Source organism: Diceros bicornis, chromosome 27, assembly GCF_020826845.1.
Source record: "Diceros bicornis minor isolate mBicDic1 chromosome 27, mDicBic1.mat.cur, whole genome shotgun sequence".
Classification (NCBI taxonomy): Eukaryota; Metazoa; Chordata; class Mammalia; order Perissodactyla; family Rhinocerotidae; genus Diceros; species Diceros bicornis.
In genome coordinates this window covers 27,223,499-27,247,554 of record NC_080766.1, presented here as the reverse complement: position 1 = coordinate 27,247,554, position 24,056 = coordinate 27,223,499, and the positions used below count along the sequence as shown (strand labels likewise).

General features: G+C 39.5%; 1 protein-coding gene across 3 annotated transcripts in view; it reads left to right on the top strand.

Annotated features, from left to right (window-relative positions):
* Positions 1–24,056, top strand: part of APP (amyloid beta precursor protein) — a 258,874-nt gene that overhangs the window by 217,793 nt on the left and 17,025 nt on the right. For all 3 annotated transcript variants that reach the window (XM_058522959.1, XM_058522957.1, XM_058522958.1), the window contains 2 exons: positions 12,353–12,574; positions 20,121–20,174. In XM_058522959.1, coding sequence (XP_058378942.1) covers positions 12,353–12,574; positions 20,121–20,174 — 276 coding nt within the window. The remainder of the gene's footprint in view (positions 1–12,352; positions 12,575–20,120; positions 20,175–24,056) is intronic.

The window sequence follows — 24,056 nt, the reverse complement described above, 5'->3', positions numbered from 1 at the left end:
GGTAGAGCTGTTAGCTATCTAGCAGAATTTAATATATGATAAATCTGTTTTGGGGAACCTAATGTGGACTTTTTCATGAAACACCTACAGAATTCTGCTAGAATCTGGAAGACTCCCATTTTCATTTCAGTGCTTCCCTGTGGGCTGTTTCAGCATAGATGTGAGCTCTCCAGGCCTGTGTTTCTAGTTCCCCCAGGACATCTCCACCATGATGTGTTAGAATATCGCAAACTCAACATGTCTAAATAGAGCCTGTCTTTATCCCCCATATTTGCTCTTCTGACAGACAAAACTCAGGGTAGGAATAAAGAATATTATCAGCCACTTGATAGCACCTCTGCCCTGTCCCTGTCACAATCTCCCCCAAACCCTCCCCACCAAAGTAACACTGTCCTTCCTGATATCGTTTTCTTAGATGTCTCTCTGGTTTTATCACCGTAGTATACGTCCTTAGCCGCTATCCTCTTGCCCGTTTTTTAATGTTGACGTATCTCTTAAATATCTTTTAATCTCCAAGCTTCTCCTCCATCCCTCTTTTTACAGTTTACCTATTAATGAACTGCAGGCCGCTCAATCCATAGAATTCCATAGTCTGAATTTTGTTCATTGCATACTCCTAGTACAAGTCAACATATTCTTCTGTTCTGTATCCCACAAACTAAAGGCCCCTGGCTTCTGTCTAAGCTGCTTTCCTTGTCACTTGCCTTGTGCCTCCATAGCCAGAAGAGTCACAGGTCCTGGGCAGCCCATCCTCTGTGCCTTGGTGCATGCACTTGTATCTACTAGGACGGCATTCTCTTTTCTTGTTTCTTTCTCACTCTGTCCATACCCATTACCATAGCACTTGTATGGGAATTATTTTTATGCCCATCTTTCCTCCGGGTCATGAGCTCTGAGTAAAAAGAAATTGCCTTGGTTATTTTGTGCACTGGCATGGAGGACAGTAGGATTGCTGAACAGTTGAATGAATGAATGAGATCATTAATGAATGATAAAGTGGTTTTATTTTTTTTGGCTCCAGATCATTTTCCTTGAAGTAAGTCCTTTCAGCCTCTCCTACTTCTGCGCTGTTAATGCTTCCCTGAAGACAGATGCTTTCCTTTCATCTCTAAGCCCCAAATGCCAAGCACTTTCCATCACCAGGCTTGGTTTCCCCAAACATTGTTAAGGGATCACATGAACAAGCTAATGCAGCAGAAGAAGAAGGATGATTGCTGTATCTATCTAGAAATGTTCACTGGAGAGCAAATTCTGTGTTAAAGAAAACACACGTAGGCCAGCGTGCAGAACACAGAGGGTTGTTGTGGGTTTTTTAATCTACAGAAATAAACATTTCAGGTGAGCTACCATGTCTACAAACATGATGTGCTGTCTACAGGAACAGGAGCTCACTTCCATTGTGAGGACGTATATATATTTGTGCTGATCTTATCCCCACTTGCCTGTTCCCCTCATAATTATCAGCGTAAATCTTTTAGGCTCTTTGAGTGAAATTAACTGTGGATGTTGAAAATCTTTTCTACCATGAGCTAGCCAGCTTTGCCAACCAATACTTGACATCCTTCTAAATATAGAATTCCATCAATTAAGCAGTTATCAGAGATGAATCAGTGAGATTGCACTTTCTTCATAGCATAGCAGAGAATGATAGCTGTTGAGAGGGGCACTGTTTTTCATTCGTTTGGCTTCCTCTGGTCCCCAACCAGGATCTCTCTTGTGTGGGTAAGAAAGACTTCTCTCACAAGTTTAGGAGAGGATGTTGGTCAGGCAGGACCACTACTTACAGTGTGCAGGTGCACAGGACAAGGTTTTAGGGGCGTCACTCAGACTCCCTCCTTTGTCATGTGCAGCTGAGGGTACAAGTTGGAGCTGAAATCCAGTCTACACACAGCCTGACAGGCCATGTGCCCTATATGTGACTTACTCCCCAAAGAAAGCATCATGTGGGCTAGTAAGGGCCTGACCTGATCAGAAGTAAAGGTGATGTTTTAATTTCTACCTGCTCCTTCTTGATTGGTTCAGAGATCAGGTGGAGAAAAGGGGACATTATCAGCTGACACCCAGAACACCCCAACACCAGCGAGAATGTGAGCTCAGATTGTATACAGTCGCCAGAATGACTTTGCCTTTATAAAAATGTATGCAAGAGCAATAAAACTGTCATATGAGTCTTACAAAAAAATAATAATCTTCCTCATTTTACTTTCTTTTGCTCACTAAAAGCATTAGCAGTTTTTAAAAAAAGAAATGTGATACTTCAGAGAGAGCAAACCTCAGGTTGCATTTTGCCAATTTACTCAATATCTAAGAATTTACTTAGGAGTAAAAACAAAAAATTGTACCAATTATGCAGAACAACCTGCTAGAAAATTGAGAAATATGTACCGTAGAATAAAACTGGAGAAAAATTCATCCTTGTGATTCCATCTGTGTCCTCAAACCTGATCATTCCATTTCCAAGGGCCTTTTGCATGCTTCAGTAACCTCACAAAAATTTATTCTCATTGACCATGGTCATAAAAACTAGATAATAAAGGGATGATGGGAAGAGATGAAATAATAAATTCTGGAAAGGATAAAACTATTTTTAAAAAAACACATTATTCTTGGTTATCTGTTGTGGTGGGATTGCAAATGAATTATTGTTATTTCTTTTTTTGTCCATTTTTTGCACTGAATTTATGTTACTCTTGTAATTAGTACCAACAGTTAGATTTTTTTATAAAGGACGGATCACAGTGAAGTCCTAGCTTATGCTGCAGGGGTTAGGCTCTCATAGACAGGTTTGAAGAGAGAATGTCACATAATCATAATTGCTTTGAAAATCCTTGAGCTCAGCCATAAGAGTACACATCTCTCAGTTAGCCCAAGACAGCCAGTTTTTCCTCCAGCTTGTAGGAGACAACTGTTTCCTCTGTTGAAGACCATCTGAAATAGTTGACTTAGGTTTAAGGAATCTGAGACATAAAAATCACCTTCATTTTTATTTTAGTTTGCAGAGGACGGGTAGGTTATATCTGCTTATGTTAATAGTCAAATATGTGTTTTCGCTATATATTGACCAGACAAAAACATCCAGATATATACAGGTTAAAGCTGGCATTACAGTTTTAATGCCTCAGTACTGAACTTTTTATTTTTACATAATTCCAGACTTAAAACTTCCGAAAATATTACACAAAATTTCTTTTTTTGAAAGTAACTTGCAGACCTATTGGCCCTTAACACATAAATTCTTCACTATGTGTTTCCTCAGAACAAGAACATTCATTTATATATGTACATCGTAACCTCGACACAGCTTCCTTTCAGAGATTCTTTCTAGAATATGTAAACTTAGTTTTTCAGTCTAAAACTTTAGAAGATTTTTCCCCTCAGGATTGCTTAGGCTTTTAACAACCCAGGCAGGACCAAGACTCCTAATGTGGTTGGAAATAGGATCAGAACTTTGGCACAAGATCCACAAGTAAACATAAGGAAGGAACTCTTTAATCTGTTTTTAGATGCCAGGGAGCCTGACTCACTTTTATCTTGATTTCTGACTGATGCCATTGGTAGATCTGAGTTGTTTGATCTACGTTGTTTGAAAGTCAAAAGGAAATTTGTCTTAAATGAAAAGGGACTTCTTCCGTACCTCCCGTCTTAAGCGAGACAAGTGATTATTCAGGAAAATGTCACTTGCAATAAGGGATATTCTCACAATGATGTACAGCCGTGTTTGTATGCCCCCCAGGGGCAGTTTGCTGCCATAAGTGGGCAAAGCACACTCCATTTAAAATCCGCGTCCAAGAAATTCCTAAAGAAAAACAAACCCAGATTCAGACATGGAGTCTGAATTTTGACTGTGAGCGATTTTCAAGAATGATAGTGTGGGTAAAAATAAGAGGACTGACCCAATTTTCTGGAGGTCAAAATAAAAATTAGATTTGTGGGACAGTGTTACTTTGTGATATATGTCTATAATTTTTTCCCCAGTTTGGAAAATGTGGCAGTGTTGTTCAGGGATGTGTCACTCTCTGCCATTGAAGTGGTCTGGTCATTGCACCGTTGGTGTAAAGGTATATTTGGGTTGAGTGAGTGTGCAGAATCCACCCACCGTTCAACCATTTAAACAGCTCAGAATCTGAAAGACTCTAAATTATTTTAAGTTTGACTGAGAATTGGTGAAACCTCCTGGCCGTTCATGGAGCTATCATACTTAGGCCAGTTTTCCGGAGAAAGAGAAATGTCGAGAAGGGGGAGTTAGGTGTTCAGAGGGGAAACCATTTTTGAGGATGGACTGGCAGAGCGGAAGTGACAAGTCAGGCCCTGTTAGAGAAGGGAGCAGCGCATGGTGGTGCTCCTGGGAACCACCTGGCTTTTCAGCTCTGCCCCACAGGAAGCTCTGTGACCTTGGACTATGGCTTTTTAACTTCTCACTTTGGTTTCGTCATGTGAAAAATGATACCGTTGAATTCTTCCCTTTCCAAATCTGCCGAAAATAATGGATGCAAAACAGGATGCTTGTGGTGATAGATGGGTTTGTGTGTCTACATTATTAGTTACTAATCAAAGTTAAATAGCCATGTCCTCCATAAAATGGTATTTTTCATGGAATAGTGTGACGGTTGCACTAGGAATCAGGTACTTGGGTTCAGATCCCAGTTCTGCCACTTGGTGATTTTAAATATATTTCTCGAGATGGATGTCACTCTTTGCTCAACTATCAATGGCGGTAGTAATCCCACTGTTATGGTCATCGAATGAGCTAATGGATATGAAAAGGCCAAGAAATGGCAGGTGTCATTGGTATAGTTGATCTCATGCTCTAAGGATGTCGTAGCATGGCACGATTCCATCACAGTATGGCTGTCGCACGAGTCATGCTGATCAAAACATCCCAGCCATGTACAATAATCAGTCACCTGAAGTCCACATAGGTTCTCCCCCAAATCAGTATTTCCAGCAGCTTCTGCTCCATTGAACCATGACTAAGTCTATGCTTCGAAGTAAATTTACTCACCAGCTAGGGCTGGTCCTCAGTAGGGGAGAGCACAGCCATAAAGTGTCTCCTCGAGTGCCCTCTATGCATTTAAGTACATTCTTTTTCTCAGAGTCTGAATAACAGTGACCTCTTTCCTTAGCACTTCCCTGCTCTGGCTCCTGTGTAGTTTCCTGCCTGACAAGTGGTCTGGCGAAAAAGGAAATTCGTAACCAGTCTTTCCTTTCCTGTGGCTCTCTGGTTCAGAAATGTTACTGTGAATGATAGCTTCAAGGCAGCCGAGGGGGTTGGGTTCTAAGAACATGACTTGAAGGTGTTTTGGAGTGTAGTTTCTTCTGGCAGTATAGTTTCTTGGCTGTACTCATCTTTCACGCCTTGTTTTGTTTTTGTGTTTTGTTTTGAGGCATGTTCTGTCTTTTGTGAAAGGCATAACTGAGGCCATTCTGTAGTGTTGTCTTTGTCCAAATTGTGGCAGGAGTGAGACTGTAATGTGCTTAAAAATCACCTGGGGATCACGTTAACATGCAGATTCTCATTCCCCAGCTCTGGGTGGGACCTGAGAATCTGCATTTCTGACGAGCTCCCAGAGGGCACACATGTAGCAAAAGTGTATAAATAACAGGATTCAGAGTGAAGGAACTGCAAGGACCATCCATCCAACCTCCCCTAATACTATGGATGAGGAATACGAGGCTTAGGGAGTCTCAGAGGCCATGGCGACAATGAGTCTAATGGACAGCGTGGCAAGTTATATGCTGAGCCATGAATCAGACATGCACAGAACTGTGGTTGGAAAATTAAATCTGATCTCATAGTTCTGGTGTAGGCAAAATGCCTAGAATGGATGACAGCAGATTTATAGTGGAGTTTCTTGAAAAAAATTACTTCCCTTTTACAAATACTTCCAAGGCAGCTGTGGCAGATGGGGGGGGGGTGGGAATTGTATTATACAGAGGTGTAATCCTCAGTCCTTGCAGATGCGTAAGTAAATGTTTATCAAAAAGATAAGAATTGGTCATATGAGAATCCCCTACTAGACAAGGCTGAAAGGAAATTTCCATTTTGGGGAGAGGCTGTAGGTAGATATATGTATCTTTCTATTAGGAACTGGAAGAATTAGAAAACAGAAAAGAATAATAACAGCAATGCAGGTTTGATCCTAGACGAAGGAAGAACCAGCAAGCCTGGGCAACCTCTTGTTCTCACCAGTCTCCAAACCAGACCCTCAATAGCATGTTTTACAGGGCAAAAGGCTGAGGTTGAACCTCCTCTACGTGAAAGAAATTCTCCTCCCCCTGCCAAATATGTTTAAGGTATAGATGAGGTAGTTCAGTAATTACGACTGAAGCTTCTAAAAGAAAACTGATTTAATGTTGATAAACTTTATTTTCTTGAAGCCTAAAATGTGGCAGTTAAATTTTTAGGAGGAGTCTGGCTAGTGGATTAATAATTAAAAGAAGAATATTAAATGAATTATCTCCAATTCTTCTGTTTCCCATTCAGTTGTCCTTTTATGAGGCCATTTCTCTCAAAGTGAACTATCAAGGAAGTCTATTGCTTCTATAAAAAGCAAAATATCATAGCCATTTGAAGATGAAATCACTACTGGGTGTCTCTGTTGATGTTACTTTCTTTAAAATAGTTTAAATATTGTCAGTGATAGCTAAGTGGTGAGGTTTTGGGGGTTTTTTCTGTTTACTATAAATATGCCTAATATATATCCTCAAAGCATTTTTTTGTGTGTGTGTGAGGAAGATGGGCCCTGAGCTAACATCTGCCAATCCTCCTCTTTTTTTTGCTGAGGAAGACTGGCGCTGGGCTAACATCCATGCCCATCTTACTCTACTTCATACGGGACGCTGCCACAGCATAGCTTGACAAGTGGTGCATCGGTGCACGCCCGAGATCCAAACTGGTTAACCCCGGGCTGCCGCGGTGGAGCATACACACTTAACCACTTGCGCCACCGGGCCAGCCCCCTCAAAGCATTTTTAAAAGGGCAAGCTGGCCCGGTGGCATAGTAGTTAAGTTCACGCACTCTGCTTCTGTGGCCTGGGGTTCACAGGTTCAGATCTCAGGCACAGACCTACACACCGCTCATCAAGCCATGGTGTTGCAGTGTCCCATATACAAAATAGAGGAAGATGGGCACAGATGTTAGCTCTGGGCCAATCTTCCTCACCAAAAAAAAAAAAAAAGAAAGAAAGAAAGAAAAAGGGCAAGGTGATGGGGTTCATTATATGTTTAATATTTGAAATTAAATATGTCTGTTATTGTTTAAACTGTAGTTTAGACATTGCCATCATTGAACTCAGTTAAATATTTCTGTTTATTTAACTGCAAGGCTCATGTTCTTGGGGATTACAGAAGAAGATATTTTACTCCAGAGCTAACTGTTGCAATTTGAGCAATAGCAAATAGCTTTAAAAAAAAAGGAATCTTGGGGGAAAATGAGCCTAGTGTCTTAGTTTAATATGGCAGTTGGCAAATGTAGATGCTTAAAAGCTTTGGAAATCCCCAATATATGCCATCAAAGCATTGTAATAAAATATTAATTGAGATAAAAAGGTAATCCATCAGGGCCACCAATGTAGTAGAAGTGTGGTTTCTGTGTGATTAGTCTCATCCCAGGATTCAAAGATAAAGTCCCACTGAAAATGAACAATGAAATAATCATATTTGGCTCTGGATTTTTTTATCACCAGCAGAATTGCCCAGTGCCAGTTGTGTTAGCATTGGTAAAATCCTGAGCCCTTAATAATGTCAAGAGGTGGCTGGCTGCCTTAGACATTTTATGATCACAAAATCGAATCCTATGCCAGTTAATGGTAATCCATCATTTCCACCCTCTTTTTGTCACTTAGAAACCACACTGACTTCATTGTTCCGAATGAGATTGTTCCGAATGAGATAACCAGAGGTGGTTGTTTCTAAATCTGCTGTGTTAAATTGACATAAGAATGTGGATTTCTGCTATTTCGTACCCCCAAAAAAAGCCTAAGTGCTTTTCACTCTGCCAAAACTGTAACGTTTCTTGAACATTTCATTCTCTCATTTTCTGAAAATGAATATAATAAACCAGGAAAATTAACCACCATGGGGCTCAACATTTGAATGGCCTTTGGGAAGAAATTTCCTGCCAATGGTATAAGAGATAAAAGAGAAAAGGGGGTGCCATGATTTACTGTAACCCAAAATGCCCTGAATATTTTATGAAGTAGAGATGTAAAATTTTCCATTGTGACAATTCACTACTCTACCTTTTTTACTGTCATTGGCTGAGATGGGTACAGGACTCCGTCCAGTTCTCATGCCTGGGAGATCCCTGTTTGAGGGGACAAAACCAGTAACCATTCCATAGGAGTAGTGGCGTTTAAGTCAGCTTGCAACCCCATAGGAGTAGAAGACATTATGGAATAATTATGCTTACAATGCCTGGTTTCTCCATTTACTCTGTAAATGAGCAATCTAGTGATGAGGCTAGGGTGAGCCCCTCCCCTGGTACTGTGGAAACTGGATAGGGGTTACGTGTGGGAAAGTTGGTGTTAGGCAGCCTAGAGCTTGAATTTCAGCACTGATACTTTCTGGCCATGGATCTTGAAGAGATTTCTTCATCTCTCCTAGCCTCAGTTTCTTGTCTCATAAAGTTGTTAAGTGGAAAATCGTAGAGGAGGGGACATTTGAGCTGGGCTTTAAAGAGTTCATGTACTTTAGATAAGCAGAAATGGGTTCCCAGGTAGCAGGAACAGAGAGCAAAGGTGTCCGGATGGGAATGCATGGTCCTCTCTGGGGATAATCCAAGCCGTTCAGTCTGAGAGAGGTGCGGTGTTATTGACGCCAATTCCAATATGTGGGTTTTTTTCCCCACACTACCAAGCAATTCTCAGACATCAGCTGAGTGTCCTACAATTCAACCCAGTTCTGGCGCTATCTACTTGGAGATAGTGTCAGATCTCACAGGTTAAGGGCTAAGTCCCACAAGACTGCCGCCCCCACCCCTTAGCCAGTCACAAGTCCAGGTTGTCACCTGGGTTTCTGATGACCAGCTATAAATCAGAGATTCCAATCACCTCCTCCTTGAGTTTGATTAATTTGCTAGAGTGGCTCACAGAATACAGAGAAACATTTTACTTACCAGATTAGTGGTTTATCATAAAAAGATGTACCTCAGGAACAGCCAGATGGAAAAGATGCATAGGGCAAGGCAAGGGGAAAGGACTTAGAGCTTCCATACCCTCTCCCAGCGCACCACTCTCCCCGCAGCTCCACATGTTCACCAACGGCACAGTTCTCCAAACCCTGTTCTTTTGGGGTTTTATGGAGGCTCCATTACATAGGCATGATGGATTAAATCATTGGCCATTGGCAGTTGAGCTCAATCTCCAGCCTCTCTCCCCTCTCAGGCAGTGGGGAGGGGGGACTTAAATTTCTAACCCTCTAATCACATGGTTGCTTCCTCTGGTGACCAGCCTCCATCCTTAGGTGACCTAGGGGCTTTTCGAAAGTCATCTCATTAACATAATGAAAGACACCTTTATAGCTTTCCTTACTTAGGAAATTGCAAGGGTTTTAGGAGCTCTGTGCCTACGAAGACCAAATATATATTTCTTACTATAAATCACAATATCACGGGTGTATACAGCAAAGAGCTGTGAGCCTCTTGGCTAGAAACATGAGGTGGGCCCAGATCACAGAGGGCCTTTAACATCTGGCAAAGGAGTTTGGGATTCATTCACTAGAAAATGAGGAGCCACTGAAATGGGTTGGAGCCATCCCTCAGTATCAGAAAAAGATCTAGGGAACAGAGAGGGATAAAAATTGGAGTAGGGAAAGCAATGAGGAGACCATCACAATTATCCAGGCAAAAAGTAATGATGGTTCAAGGGAGGTGAGGAGTGGAAAAGGAGAGTGAGAAATAAATAAGAGAGAATCCAAAAAATGGAATTAAAAAGGAGTTCTTGGTAATATAAGCATGGGACATAAACCCAGAGAGTCACAGATGGTTCTGAAGGTTTCAGACCTGTGGCTGGGAGAATGGTTCTGCCATGATTAGAAAACTGGAAGGTAGACTTGAGATCAAGGAGCCCTGAGCACAGTTTTGTACAAACTAAGTTCATGGAAGATCTAAGTTAATAGATCCAGCAAACTGTTAGAAATATATAAACTAGAGTGGGAGGGAGAAGTCGCAGCTGGGGTAGCATGTTTCAGCTTCATCCAAAGGTAAAAGATCCTGAGAGTTTTAAGAGTGGATAGGATTTCCAAATGAAGAATTGCAGAAAGAGATACAAGAAAAAAATGATAGGGATGAAGAGATTAGAAAAAAGGAACAAGAAGAGTTAGTCAGAGAGGTCACAGGGAACAAGCTCAGTACTGTGTATGAGAGACAAAGAGAAAAAATTTCCAGAAGGAAGAGGGGAGGGTAAGTGATGGTAAATGCCTCAAAGACACCGAGAGCAACATGGCGCCTGGTGGGGTCAAGAGCGGATCATGCTGGCAAAGGTCATTCCTTCTCAAGATGAACATGTAAGCCAATACTTATTCCAGAAGATCCACTCTTTAGTATAGTAAGGGCTTAACCATCAGAAGCATAAGATTTATCTAAAGGAAATGCCCATTTAATTTATTAAAGCAGACATTGGCTAAGTTATTAGCCATTACCTATGACTGTAACATGAAAAAGTTGGAAGAAATCTAATGGGGGCCTTTCATCTGTATGGGAAAGGTCATTGCAAGCATCAAATATTGAATTTTAGAATGGTACTACAGTGAATAGATATATATTATTACTCAAATTAGACTTCAGGAGGACTGATTTGCTTGGAATTTCGTTATTTAAAATAATATGTTGCAATAAAACTGACTCCATAGGAGGATATTAATCTCATGCTTTAATGCTATTCTGTCAAATTGGTTTAATATATATATTTGAACAGAATTTTAATTTGTCAGATAATTTTTTTTGTCAATTTAAGAGAGAATGTGAAGGATGACAGTAAACTCTATGTTACAAGTCAAATTTAAATCCTGATTTTATTTTCTTCATTTTCTGTAGCAATACTACTAACCAATGATTGGTTTGAAATATATCATACAGTAAAGTCTTGACAAGAAGTATGATTGTAAAATGAGATATTCTGATTAATATTGTTGTTAATAGCACATATGCTATGTATGGGTCTCTAATTTAAAAATATATATCACACAGAAAAAGTTGGTGAATCTTTGGCAGTATAATAGGAGATTCACAAATCTTGTGATACCCTTTTAGTTTTTTGCTGAGGAAGATTCGCCCTGAGCTAACATCTGTTGCCAATCTTCCCTTTTGCTATGTGGGGCGCCACCACAGCATGGCTTGATGAGCCGTGTGTAGGTCCGCGCCCGGAATACGAACCCATGAACCCTGGGTTGCCAAAGTGGAGCATGCGAACGTAACCACTATGCCACCAGGACCTACCAACCTCTTTTTTCCAGTAAAAAATGCATTTCAGTAATGCAATGTATAACTTGGGAATTTTCACTAGTCTACAAGGACTTCAGATAAGTTGATTATGCTCCATAAAGTTGATTTTGTGTATTCAGTTTTAGAAAGGGGTAACTGATAGCGTTTTGCAAAAAGAGAAGCAGCAGAAGAGAAAGATAGGCTGTTCGGTATGAAGTCACATGAGGAATGTTGGGAGGCAGGGATGTTAAGAAGAGAAGGCTAGAGCAGAGCTTCATGTCTGCAAAGCCACAACTGAAGGGCAAGGGGACTGTTTCTTCGTTGCCTCAGAACATAGATCATGCAGCGCCCGGGGACCCTGTGGGAAGGCAGATTTGTTCAAGGCAAAACAATGAGAACTATTCAAGAGTGGAACATGCCGCCCATCATTGGTGCTTTTCCTGTCCTTACCCATATTCAAGGAAAGACTAGGAATTCACTGGATATGTCCTTCGCCTTGAAAGAAATTCTTGCTTGCATTTTGCCATCACTCTGCCACAAACACCGCACTGAAGCATGCTGCTGATTCCTCTGTGATCATAGGTTACTGGGAGCATCTAACTGTGTTAGAGGAGGAAATGGCAATATAGCTCTTGAGGTCGTTCAACTCTGGGAGGAGTGGTGCAGCAGTTCAGAGCATCAGTCTAGGTCTAAGCCATTCTTCCTGGGCTCAGATCCCACCTTGGGCACTTGCTGGCTGTGACTTTGCATAAGTGGCTTCACTGCCGTGTGCCTCAGTTTTCACATCTGTAAGATGGAGACGATACTGGTACCCACTCGTAGCTCTAAATGAGCTTGTGAGTGTAAAGCAGTTAAAGTCATGCCTGGCAGACAGTAAATGCTGTTGTGATTGTTGCTGTTACTCACCAAAGACATGGCTTTGTTTTGTTTAGATGAGCTGCTGCAGAAAGAGCAAAATTACTCAGATGATGTCTTGGCCAACATGATCAGCGAACCAAGAATCAGTTATGGAAATGATGCTCTCATGCCATCTTTGACTGAAACGAAAACCACTGTGGAGCTGCTTCCCGTGAATGGAGAGTTCAGCCTGGACGATCTCCAGCCCTGGCATCCTTTTGGGGTTGACACTGTGCCGGCCAATACAGAAAACGAAGGTAAAAGAGGCCCAGGAGGGCACAAGAACCTTCTGGGATATACATGTGTCTCTAATGTTTTTGAGTAGTGAGTTTTGGTATAAATTCTGAACAATAGTTTCTGTTTTGTTACTTTGAGAATGAAAGAACAATATTCAACTTGTGTTTATGAGATAGTGACCTAGAATGCCCACCTTTGAAGAAAACGGGTGATAAAATTATGGAAATCACAGTTCACTCAGTGGAGAGAGTTTTGATGGGGCCTATGTAAATGGAGATTTGAAAGGCACCAAAATAGTCATCATTGGTTATTTATTCTGGTGCATTAAATTTCAGATTGCATTAAATATGTTAAAGGCAAACATAGGGAGCCACTTATAAATAAAATGTAATTTTGCTTAAGATTTAAACAATTTTCTATTTAGAAAATTAAATTTAAGGCAGCTGTCAAAATTAAGAAGCACATTGCTCTAAATATTTTTCCCTATGATAGTTTAGAGAAGTAAGATTTTCTCTGTCAACTAGTTTCCACAATGGATGATATACTTTCTTTCATAGGGATTTCTTAGCAGAAACTTTCAAATAATATCTACTTAGGAGAGAGCATCTTTTAGTTCTTTTAATCCATAACATTTTTACATGTTTAAAAGTATAAAATTTTGAACACAGGAACACCTTAATTTCTAGATCTTAATAGCATGTTTTTCAAGAACACAACAGGATTTTACCTGTGATTTTTCTTTGTTAAAGTAGCAAATTTTGATGGTGGTAATATTTATAATATGGATATTTGTAGTATGGATACCTCAAAATGCAATCAGTGTACTCCTCAGACTAAAATTAAATCTAATATTAGACTTAAGTGCACTGGAAAAGCTTTTTCTTTAAAGAACCATTGCAGAAGATCTTTATATAGACTGTTTCATAATATGAGTAATCACCCCAAATTTGTTTCATTAATTTGCAAACAGGCATTTTATAGTAATAATATCAGATGCAAACAGCAGTGTTACTTAAGATATAAAAATAGTTAAGACTTTATAATTTATAAAAATAATTTTTACTCACATAAAGGATAAAAATTTAAGGACTTTAGTTATCAAAGACCTGGGTAGCTTCCTTATTAAATTGTAATAGAGTGCTGGTTGTGTAATTTTTATAGGTAGGTACATTTTGGGCATTCAGAATCCTCATCATTCAGTTTCTAAGGAGAATTGTTTGTGAAAAATGTCCAATCTCATTTTGTAAATTGAATGCACACAAGATTTCCTCTTTTCCTTCAGGACGTTGGACTGTTTAATTGAGGGAGAAATAGTAACATGTCTGAAGTCGAACAAACTTTCTTTGATAGAAAATTACACTCCTTAATGCCCTTTATACCAAATAATGTTAAATGTGTAATTTGTCATTTATGTCCAAGTCTTAGCTTTTTATGAAAAAACTTAAATATATGGATGATACTACATTTTTATTAAAAATTGCCTCAGCCTTTGAGAACTATTCATCTGCAATGTGATTCTAAAACTATGACATAAGGAATTTCCTATCAATTTCTCGTCATTTAAGACCTTTTCACATATCTTTCAATGATATAGTTTCTATAAATGAAATGTTTCCATTTAGTATTTAACATTATTGGTTTTGGAGAAGTAGGATAAAACATACTTTAGAGCTTACCTAAATCATGTTTATGAACACACACACAAATAATAGAAACTATAAATTATAATTTATTTACAGTGAAGTTTATGGAAGGAGATTTAGAAGGCCAAAATAAGCTAACTTAGCAGCAGAGTAACATATAATTTATATAGAAATTACCGTGTATGTTTGTTGTAATACTTGGTTTTTCTCTTAAATGTTGTGAATCCTTTAGAAACATAGACTGTACGGAGTTTAATGAAGATAGAAGACACTCAAGCTCTGTTTGCGTTAACTCTTCAGATTTAGTGAATACAGTGAAATGCGCTGAGCTTGGTGCCACACAGCGCAATAGCGAATAGCAAAACATTATATATCGTCCTAGAAGCTGTTGCATTTCCTCAATTTCAAATTTTCCATGTACTTTCTCACTCTATCAGATTTTTGAGAGCTTAACTGCTTTATAATAAGAATATCAGCCTACATATTTCCTTGGTGTCTTTAATGAGGTAAATTTAACTTTGCATTTATCATATCAGGAGTATAAATAATACCAACAGTTAAATAAATCTGCCTTTATATGCCCTAAGCATTTTATCTTCAATTTATATGTATTCATATGCGTATGTATGGTCTCCATTAAAAATTACATGCATTCTATTAAGCATGCAGTTTATATTAAAAATTTTTAAATAGTAGCCAAACTGATCTATTTTGTTTAGGGGAAAAAAAAGTGGAAGGATACTGAATGCTCCTTTGAAGTAGAAACATGGGAAGGAACTATTTCACCAAAGCAGATTCCAGAAATCCAAACCCTGATGCCATTGTCAACACATCCACTGTCTGCTAGTCTTCTGCCCCTTAACAATCCCCCCAAATCAAATAAGAGGCAAAGAAGTCTTGGTCCAAGTTATGAGGCAGACTGATTCCTCCACCTCTTCCCCTGCCTCTTGCCAAATAATCCAAAGAAAAAAGATTGGATTAACTGTACTGGGTTCCCCCAAAGTGATTAATTTTTGGAAGGCAAAGAACAAAACAGTTTGGAGATACCTCAGAACAGCAGTGGCTAAACACCTCTGCTCAGAAGTAGACTCTGAGAGTGACCTGTGACCATTGGGCTCAGATTGCTAACAGCACATACTGTAGCATCAGCCCTGGGAGATAATCTGCACATGCACAGGCACACACACAACACACCCCCCCCAAGCCCTTGGGTACTGCCAAGATGCCCAGTTGGGCAAAGTCCTTGATTGACTGCCTCTGGATCCTTGACCAAGATACAGCTCTTATATTGCCTGGGCCTCATCAAAAGAGCCGATATCCTTGGGGCCGGCCCCGTGGCCTAGTGCTTGAGTTCGGCGCACTCCGCTTCAGCGGCCCAGGTTCTGTTCCCGGGTGTGGACCTACGCTACTCATCAGTAGCCATGCTGTGGTGACAACCCACATACAAAATAGAGGAAGATTGGCAACAGATGTTAGCTCAGGGCGAATCTTCCTCAGGGAAAAAAAAAAGAGCTGGTATTCTTGTTAAATAAAGATCCGTTATTGAAACAGCAAAATCTTATATAAAAGTACTGGAGGCCATCATATTTAAGATCTCAGAGCTTGAGTTCTGGTTCTCCCCATTATCAGGCCCAACAGCCCTTTTATAACATTTTGGAAAGCCTCCTTAATGATGAAGCTTAAAATAAAATGGGTTGACAGAGTTTAGGGGGGAAATCATTACAATTTATAATAAGTATTTCAACATGGAAGCGTCCAGGCTCAACAACTAGTGGAAGCAGTGGCGTGGTCAGGCGTTGTCCTGTATGGGTGTGACAAATAGATGCAGACTGATAACAAGGGCTGATGGCATGATTCAGGTTCTACAAGCAGCAGCGAAGGGATTTAATAAAATAGTGAGTATCTCTTGGGAAAGCTCTAAATAAAACTATCTTCTCTCAATTTACCCAGTGGTGAGTTCCTGGAATATCCAGGTTACAGTAAGCGCTGTTCAAAAATGATTTGTGTTTCTATATAAAACTGAGTTAGGTTCTAGACCCACATAATCATGAATACATGAATGTCCAGCAGGAATTTAGGAAATCATGTAGGGTGCAGGACAGTTTTTATCTGTGTGAGATTGCCCTGTGCAGGTCCATCCCCATGCACTGAAAGCCAATAGTGTCCACCCTCCCGCTCCTGTCCTAGTGTCAACGAAAAATACCTGCACATTCCCCACCATCCCCAGGAGAGGGTGTGAGTGTTAATGAGATGGCATGCAAAGCTCTTAGCAAAGTGTCTACAACTTAGTAAATGTTTAGTGGTAGCTTTTTTTTTTTTTCCCAATAGAACCAGGATTTTGTTAGAGAGGTTTTACCAGGTTGTCTCAAGGAGAATCATCTTATGGCCCAAACCATATATCCTTAAAATTAATGACTATAACAAGCCATATAATGGTACAACCCTAAAATCTTACCCTCTCTCCTCTCCCCAAAGCCTTGTTCCTTGTTAATCTTACAGACATGTACTCACACACAGAGCTATTGAAAATTCCTAAAATTTCAGGATTTCCTTTCATTGTTCATGCAGTCCTTATCATCATAGCTTCAAACGCTTACCAAAAATTTGTTGTTTTTCTTAAGAACAGTCAGTCAAGTCCAGAGAAAGGATCAGACACTCAGGCCTTTTTTTAGTTTATATTGAAAAAATAAGCATATCACAAACACAGTTTTCCAATATTTTAGGCTCTTCCATCAGCTGTGATTTGCCTTAAGGGATTTTTATTCTATGGTTTTTCCAATCCACAAAACCTAACGGGCGAAACCGAAGCGAAGCTGTTTTTTATAAAACAGTTGCTCTCCTGGATCGTGAAATCATTTTTTTTAATAGCATTTGTATCTGTTCTGCTTTTCCATCCCAGCCTGAGCAGGCCAGCCACGAGGATCAATATGGAATGCAGTGGCCAGCAGAAAGTCTTTGTGGCCGAGTGTCAGCTTCTGTGTATATAATACAGACATAAAATACCATGGTATTCTTAAAGAGGCGCAACAGCTCGTATGAGACTGGATGTATATAATTGCAAAGTGAGGTTGCCCCTGTGGTATATTTTTAATTAGCCATAAAAAAGCAATGATCAAATCACTTTGAATGCTGAAATTGAGATTAAATAATGTCTTTCATTAAACTGCAAACCAGTCCTTTTCAGGGCTCTCTTATCTATGAAAAACTGATTTCCTGCTGATTCCACCTTTAGCCTGGTGGGGAGGTTGTGCTAGGCAGTCTTTAGCTTAGAATTGGTCTATTACAGGGAACGCCAGAGCCAACAAAGTCAAAAGTGTCAGAATTTCGATCATTCTGTTTCTCTCCTCTTGTAGGAAAGGACTTGATTCAAAGCTACTGAAGGCAGGGGAATAATACATTTCTGCTTAAGTTTAATTTTAACTCTTCAAGATGATCTGTTTCTTATTTTTGATTTACTAAACAGCCAATGTAAATGTTTTGAACTCTATGTTGAAGTTACCTTCAACATAGTTCAATGAGTTCAATGAGTAATAGTCCATTTGAAAAATTAGAAAGTATTTGGGGTGGATTGGGAAATAATGCACTACTTTTTCTTGTCACTGTTTGTTCTTTTTTTGCAATGATGTCATAATGGTCTTCTAAAAAAATTTATTGATGTCTGCTCACTGAACCAAGAGTTACTTATTTTTTAAATATTAATTCATGCTGAATCAGCCTCAAACTGTTAAAGTAGTCTAGGGTTTAAGTCACTAAAACTATTATTATTTTATTTTCCTAATAAATAGAAAAGGTTTTATTGCTGTTTGCAAATAATACGCACACATTGGGGAAAAAAAAAGGCAGAAATTTATATGAACAAGCTCCTCACCCAGAAATAACTAGCAATAGCTTTTGTGGTAATATCTCTCAAACTTTTTTCTATACACATTTGATGCTTTTCAATATTCCCAGAGGTGACTGTGGAATAGTGCTTTATCGTTTGTAAGGTTCTTTCTCATATGTGTGTATGTTTGAGCCTTGGAAAAGTCCTATGTACTTGTGACAAAACTAAGGATCAGAAAGAAGGTGGCTTGCCCAAGATCACAGAGAAAATAAGTAGTAACATTAAAGTGGATCCATGGACTGATACGAGCTCGTCAGCCTGCAGTTAAAGCCCATATTCAACCACTTCCCTTTGAGTCAAATGTGGTTTCTGAGGATTGAACCATTGATGAATGTAATCGCCACTTAAAGTTACTTTTTTTGCTCTGTGGCTGTGCCTTGGTATGTTCTTGTCTTCAGCTGAAGCACCATTTGGGGCCCTTCTGAGGAAAATCTCAAGAAGTACCCTTAACTCCGTTTTACGAGGAGTAAGGAAGTTGCAGATGGGGAAAAAGATGAAATATAGAGAAACTGTATAGTTCAAATGTATTTGTGAGTGACAGAAGGAAGTGTGTCTTAATCTGATACCCAAATAAAGTACTAGAGAGGAGTCAACCTCATAGGAATAGTTCTTATAAAATATTTCATAAATGCAGTTTTATAGTATTTGAGAGTTTCTGAAACAGGTTTTAAAATTTTTTGGTTCCTCACTACAATAAAAGATATAGATATTATTATTTCGATTTTATATACGAAGAAACAGAAGAAGTGGTCCTTTGCCCAAAGTTGCTTACATTGTAAATGTTGGGTTTAGATGCCTCCGCTCCCCCCTTCTCTTCCCTGCTGCCAGTCTGCACGACAAAGGACCAAACCATGCTTCTCTTTTGATGCATCCAAATATCTTAGTCTTCTCAGAAACATTATTTTCTCATATTTTGAAGACTTGTCTTGCTGGCACTCTCTTCCCCCTCACTGTTCCTGCCAACGTGTGGCATTGAAGGTCGATTTGGGTTTATAATCCCACCTTTGAATGCCTGGGCTGTGTGCATCAGTAAGCTGTATGGTCTTATTGAAATTGCTGATCCAAAAGGCATCCCATGGCACACACCTTGTCTTCCCATGGACACATTTTTCCTTACCTTCTTATCTTTATATTTCCCAGACCTTACCGAAGAGGCTTCTGCCCTCTCTCGACTTTTATTTGCCCCTTGTCCATTTATTAATCCAAAAAGCTTTGTTTCTCTCCCTGGCCTGTTTCTTCAAAGCCCAGTGTCAAGTTCAAGGTAATATTTTCTGAGAATCAGAAGCACTTTGGAAATGCCAGCTACTGGTGGAATTACCAAACAATGATGGACGCTCTTGTGTCACCCACACTGGTTTTTTTGGGTCAGACCCAGAATACTCACAAATGAAAAACTGTAAAAGTCAACAAATGAGAAAGGAAATATCCACATTTCAACTGTATGTCATCTATTAAATAGAAACCAGCCTTTAAAAATAGAGAAAGAGAGACTTCCGGTTTGCCTCTTTTACCCTCAAACTGGGAACAGTTGGTTTCACTACATGGCAGATTATGTGGTGAAACTTTCCTCTCCTGATAAATTCATATTTGCATTTCCCCTGAGTCCTTTCATAGTTAATTAACTGTAAAATAAGATAAGATCAGACAGTTGTAAAAGAAGGTATCTTTAAGATTTTTCACCAGGCTGGGTATAATATATTTTATTTCTAATCAAAAGCCAAGAAGGTATCTCTAAACTCAGCTGAGAGGAAAATCCGCACTCCCAACCCCTCTTCTTTGATGTTGCTGCGTATCCTGGTGAGTGCTTTTATTAGAAAACGAAGGAGTAGGATTGGCATATCAATAGAGATAAGCCTTTTGAAGTGGTACCCCTCCCATTCCTTGATGCTCAGGATTAACTCACTGTGGTTCTTTTCCAGCTGCTCGTTTTTGATAACTTGTATATTGCACATGCTTTTCCCTGCTCTGCGTTCAGGAGCCGCGACTCACCACCTTGATTTGTCTTGTTTGCTTTCTGTGTATCTTGCTTCCTGTGCCCAGTCGAGCCTGTTGATGCCCGCCCTGCTGCCGACCGAGGACTGACCACTCGACCAGGTACAACCGGGGACCTCCTACCTCTCAGCATCTCGCGCTTGAGCCTGGGCCCGCGCCGCCTCTGTCTTCGTTATTAGCCTCTTTAGATTACCCACATTGAGAAACAGGATTTGAAATGACCGTGGAAAGCAAACTTTTTAAAACTCCCCTTTGTTTCTCCTGCACTTCATTTCCCAAGTTCTTAATTATTTAATCTATTTTTTCTCTCTGAGCTTTCCTTTGGAAATAATAAAAGAGAGCCCTTCCACCTTTTGTGTTTTTCTTTTTTAAGTAGAGAGGACCTTATGGAGCCTGTCTGTCCTCAAAAATGGAAACCCACACAGAGGCAGACTCTATCTGGTGGTGACTTGGTCACTGCTATGAACATCTCGTCCTCCCTGCCTTGTCTGATCCTTTTCTAACTAACTGGGCTCAAACTTCAGTCAGTTCCTCAAGTAGATGTAACTTTCTAAAAAATATCAATATTGGAATATCTCTAGAGCCCAGAAATATTTACATTTTCTCTTTTCTGGGTCGTATATACTTATTCTCCATGAGTGGCTAAAATGACACAACAAATGTACGTGCATAATTTTGCATACGTCCTTTATGTTTTATGATACTTAAAATTCCCATTAACACTGAAATAGACGCTTCTTTTTTTACCGTTTTCCAAGCATTAAGAAGAAATACGTTTTCACCCTTTGCTCTGTATTTAGCCTATGTCTTAAATTTAGTGTTAAGAATAATGTCACAGCACAGCAGAAGCACATGCATGCCTGGGTTTGACTTCGTGCACAACCTCACCCAACTGATAGTAGCCAGTGTTTTCAATGAATTAAAAAGAGGAGAGAAGTTACTGAATTGACAAATCTGCATATTCTGGGGAGATTTTACTCCCAACAGTGCATCTCTTCCCATATTCATTTTCTACTTTATCCTCATAATGTCCCCCGTGCAGTAATCAGGGAACAGGGAGTTAACCTTATTTGAAGATGTTAACACATGGAGGTTGACCCTTTGCTCCCTGGTTCAGATACAGTCAGCAGGGGGCCAGGAGCAGACCCTGCCCCTCTCACTGTCAGTGGGGGCCCAGATCACTTCTGCCTCCAAACACAGTCCTCAAAGAGAACTCAGAGTCTGCCTTGTGGCGTTTTCATGCCTCGGCGCTGTGATTTTCAGGGCAGCAGAGACAGTGGAGTGACACATCTGGACAGCTGATCTCGTTGATTTTATGAATCTCTCTCTGTAGGGCTTTTCAGAGGAACTTAAAGTATAGTAAGTCAGACATGGTTTCAGCTTTCCTAATGTCTTCCTTATTGCCAGTGTCACACGAGTGAATTTCAAGGAGCCCACAGTCAGCATCCCCATCTTACTCAGCTTTCTGGGGGTCCCCAAGCTGAGGGTCAGTCAGTTCCATTCTAACTGCAACCGAGACCAGCTCAAGTTGGTCATTTGCCTTGGGCCTTTTTTTCATGGTGCGTCCTACTTTGTTTTTAAAGGAAGAGATGCTTTTCCTCTACAAGCATAAAATGTGAATTAGAAGCACTCATGCAACCAATTTTATTAAGTTCCTACACTGGGTATGCTGGGCTGATATGTTCCTATTGAAATATCCAGGAAGGGGTGACATTACCAAAGTTGATTATTTTTTTCCTTTTTTTAAAAAAATCTAACATGAAAAGAACTTTTCCGTATATTCCCAAAAATAATCTGTTGTAAAGGAAGAGCTAGAGAGTAGTTAGAGGTATTATATAGATGGGAAGAAGCCATCTAAAGTCTTTGTTGTAACAATAGCAATATTTCATTTTGACATTTCATGAAGATCAATGCACTAAATGCTGTGGAGGGTCAAAGGAAATAAATGATAAGGTCCCTGCTCTCAGGAGCTTGAAGTATAATAGAAGGAACGCACTTTGTGTATTTAGGAAGATGAGATGGAATCAGAAAGGCAGGGAAATACAAAGTACATAAAGTGTAAACCAGGATGTCTGTGATGTGAGCAGATGGGGCACTAATGGCACTTGCTGGAGATGAGCTTCAAGAAAGGTTTTGAAAGATTTGAGTCACATCCATTGGCAAAGAAGAGGGGAACAATTCTATACAGATAAGAGAATGGCCTAGGCCAAGCTCCCTTTCTTATACTATGTAAGGCTTGGGTTCCCCAATAGGAGAAAGCCATAGATGGGAAAGAATGCTCAGATATGAAGTGAGGAAGATTCTAGTTAAGATGTGTTTATGAACAACTGTGTTTGATGGACATGTATTAAGACATATGTATGCTCTATATTTTTGTGCTTGTAGTGCGTCTGTCAAGCATTTGGACCAATTTCCTCCCTATGTTTTACAGCATTAATTTTTATTCTTCCATCATCACACTTTATGAGACTACATGCTTGAGTCTAATGTGCCCAGTTATATCTTTAGACTTTCCAAACTTAGAAACCCTTCCCAGAATTGTCATATCATGTCATTCAATTGGTGGCATTGTTTTTGAATAATCACTGTTGTCACTCTGAAACAAGAAAGGATTCTTGTGTAATCACGACTGAGGAAATTGACTTCTCCTTATCTTTTGTATCTGGAATACCAGGGCACTGTAACTTCTAGAACATAGTGTCAAGTAGGGGACAGAATAATATCAGTGGTGATTTCTGGGCATAGTGGCCATTACAGCTACTCCCATGGCTTATTTCCAAGGAAAAACAGACACTGAAAGACAAGTTACATCATTTGACCAGAATAAAGAAGGAAAATACATTGGCAGGCTCTTCAAAAATACATTAGCAGGGGTAGATAGCTACTCTTTGCACTATAATTTATTACCACTCTTCTCCAGTTCTAATAAAGGAAACCAGGTTCTTGACCCCAAGCCATGTGAAAGGTTTCATGAAGGACATGCCTCCTTTCTCCCTCAAATGAACAACAGACAGTCCTCACGCACCACGACCTAGAGAACTGGAATCACACCAGGGCTCAGGATGAGTTGGCACAATTCAGAAAACGTTGTCTGATGAGTCTATAAACAAAAGTCCCTGCAATTTATTTAAATCTACCCATCACATTTCATGGCATGCAATATCAGCTTACTATTGATGATGTTTCCCTATGTGCAAGCTTACTCATTTTTCTCCCCTTTTAGTGAGATTTGCTTAATGTATAGAAAGCCTTTTCAATAAATGGCTGTACATACTATACAAAAATGAATTAGCAAGTGCTCTTTCTGCTGAGAGTCTTGTAAACTGCTAAGCTATAATTAATTATCTATTCTGACTTGTTACATGAATTTGAATTTTTTTTGAGCATCAAAATTATTCTCCATCTCCTTTCAGAAATAGTGTCAGCTTTTTAAGTTTTGAGTAGAAAGCTCATTCTTTACTCATTTTTTGAGTAGAGAGTAATTATTTGATCCCACAAATCTAAAAGAAAAGACTATTCAAGAGAGTTTTCTTAAATCTTAGAAATGTAATTTTAACTATTGTATTGCTAGATGCTGATGATAAAAAAAGGGTGAGGTATAAAGAAATCACTGTGGTTCTACAAGGATCTCAGATTTTAAAGGGCTTGTAGGAAAATAAAAATCTAGAACCAATGAGAAATAAAAGAGCATTAGTGTCAGGAAGATTAGAGGTCAGAGTGAGGTAAAACTTAACAGAAAATGCTAATAATTTTAAAACAAGAAAATAAATAAGAATAGAGAGCCCTACAGCTCTCTGGATGGGGTTAGGGGCCGCAGGGCAGTCAATAGTCTTTTATGTCTATATTAAAGAGAAGGATCTGATGAAAGGAATTTAAAGCCCAAGGTAATTTAAGATGAGAAAAGAACATACTGGTCCCTTGTATTAGTCATCTATTGCTATGTAACAAATAATCCCATAACTTAGCAATTTAAAGCAACAAGCA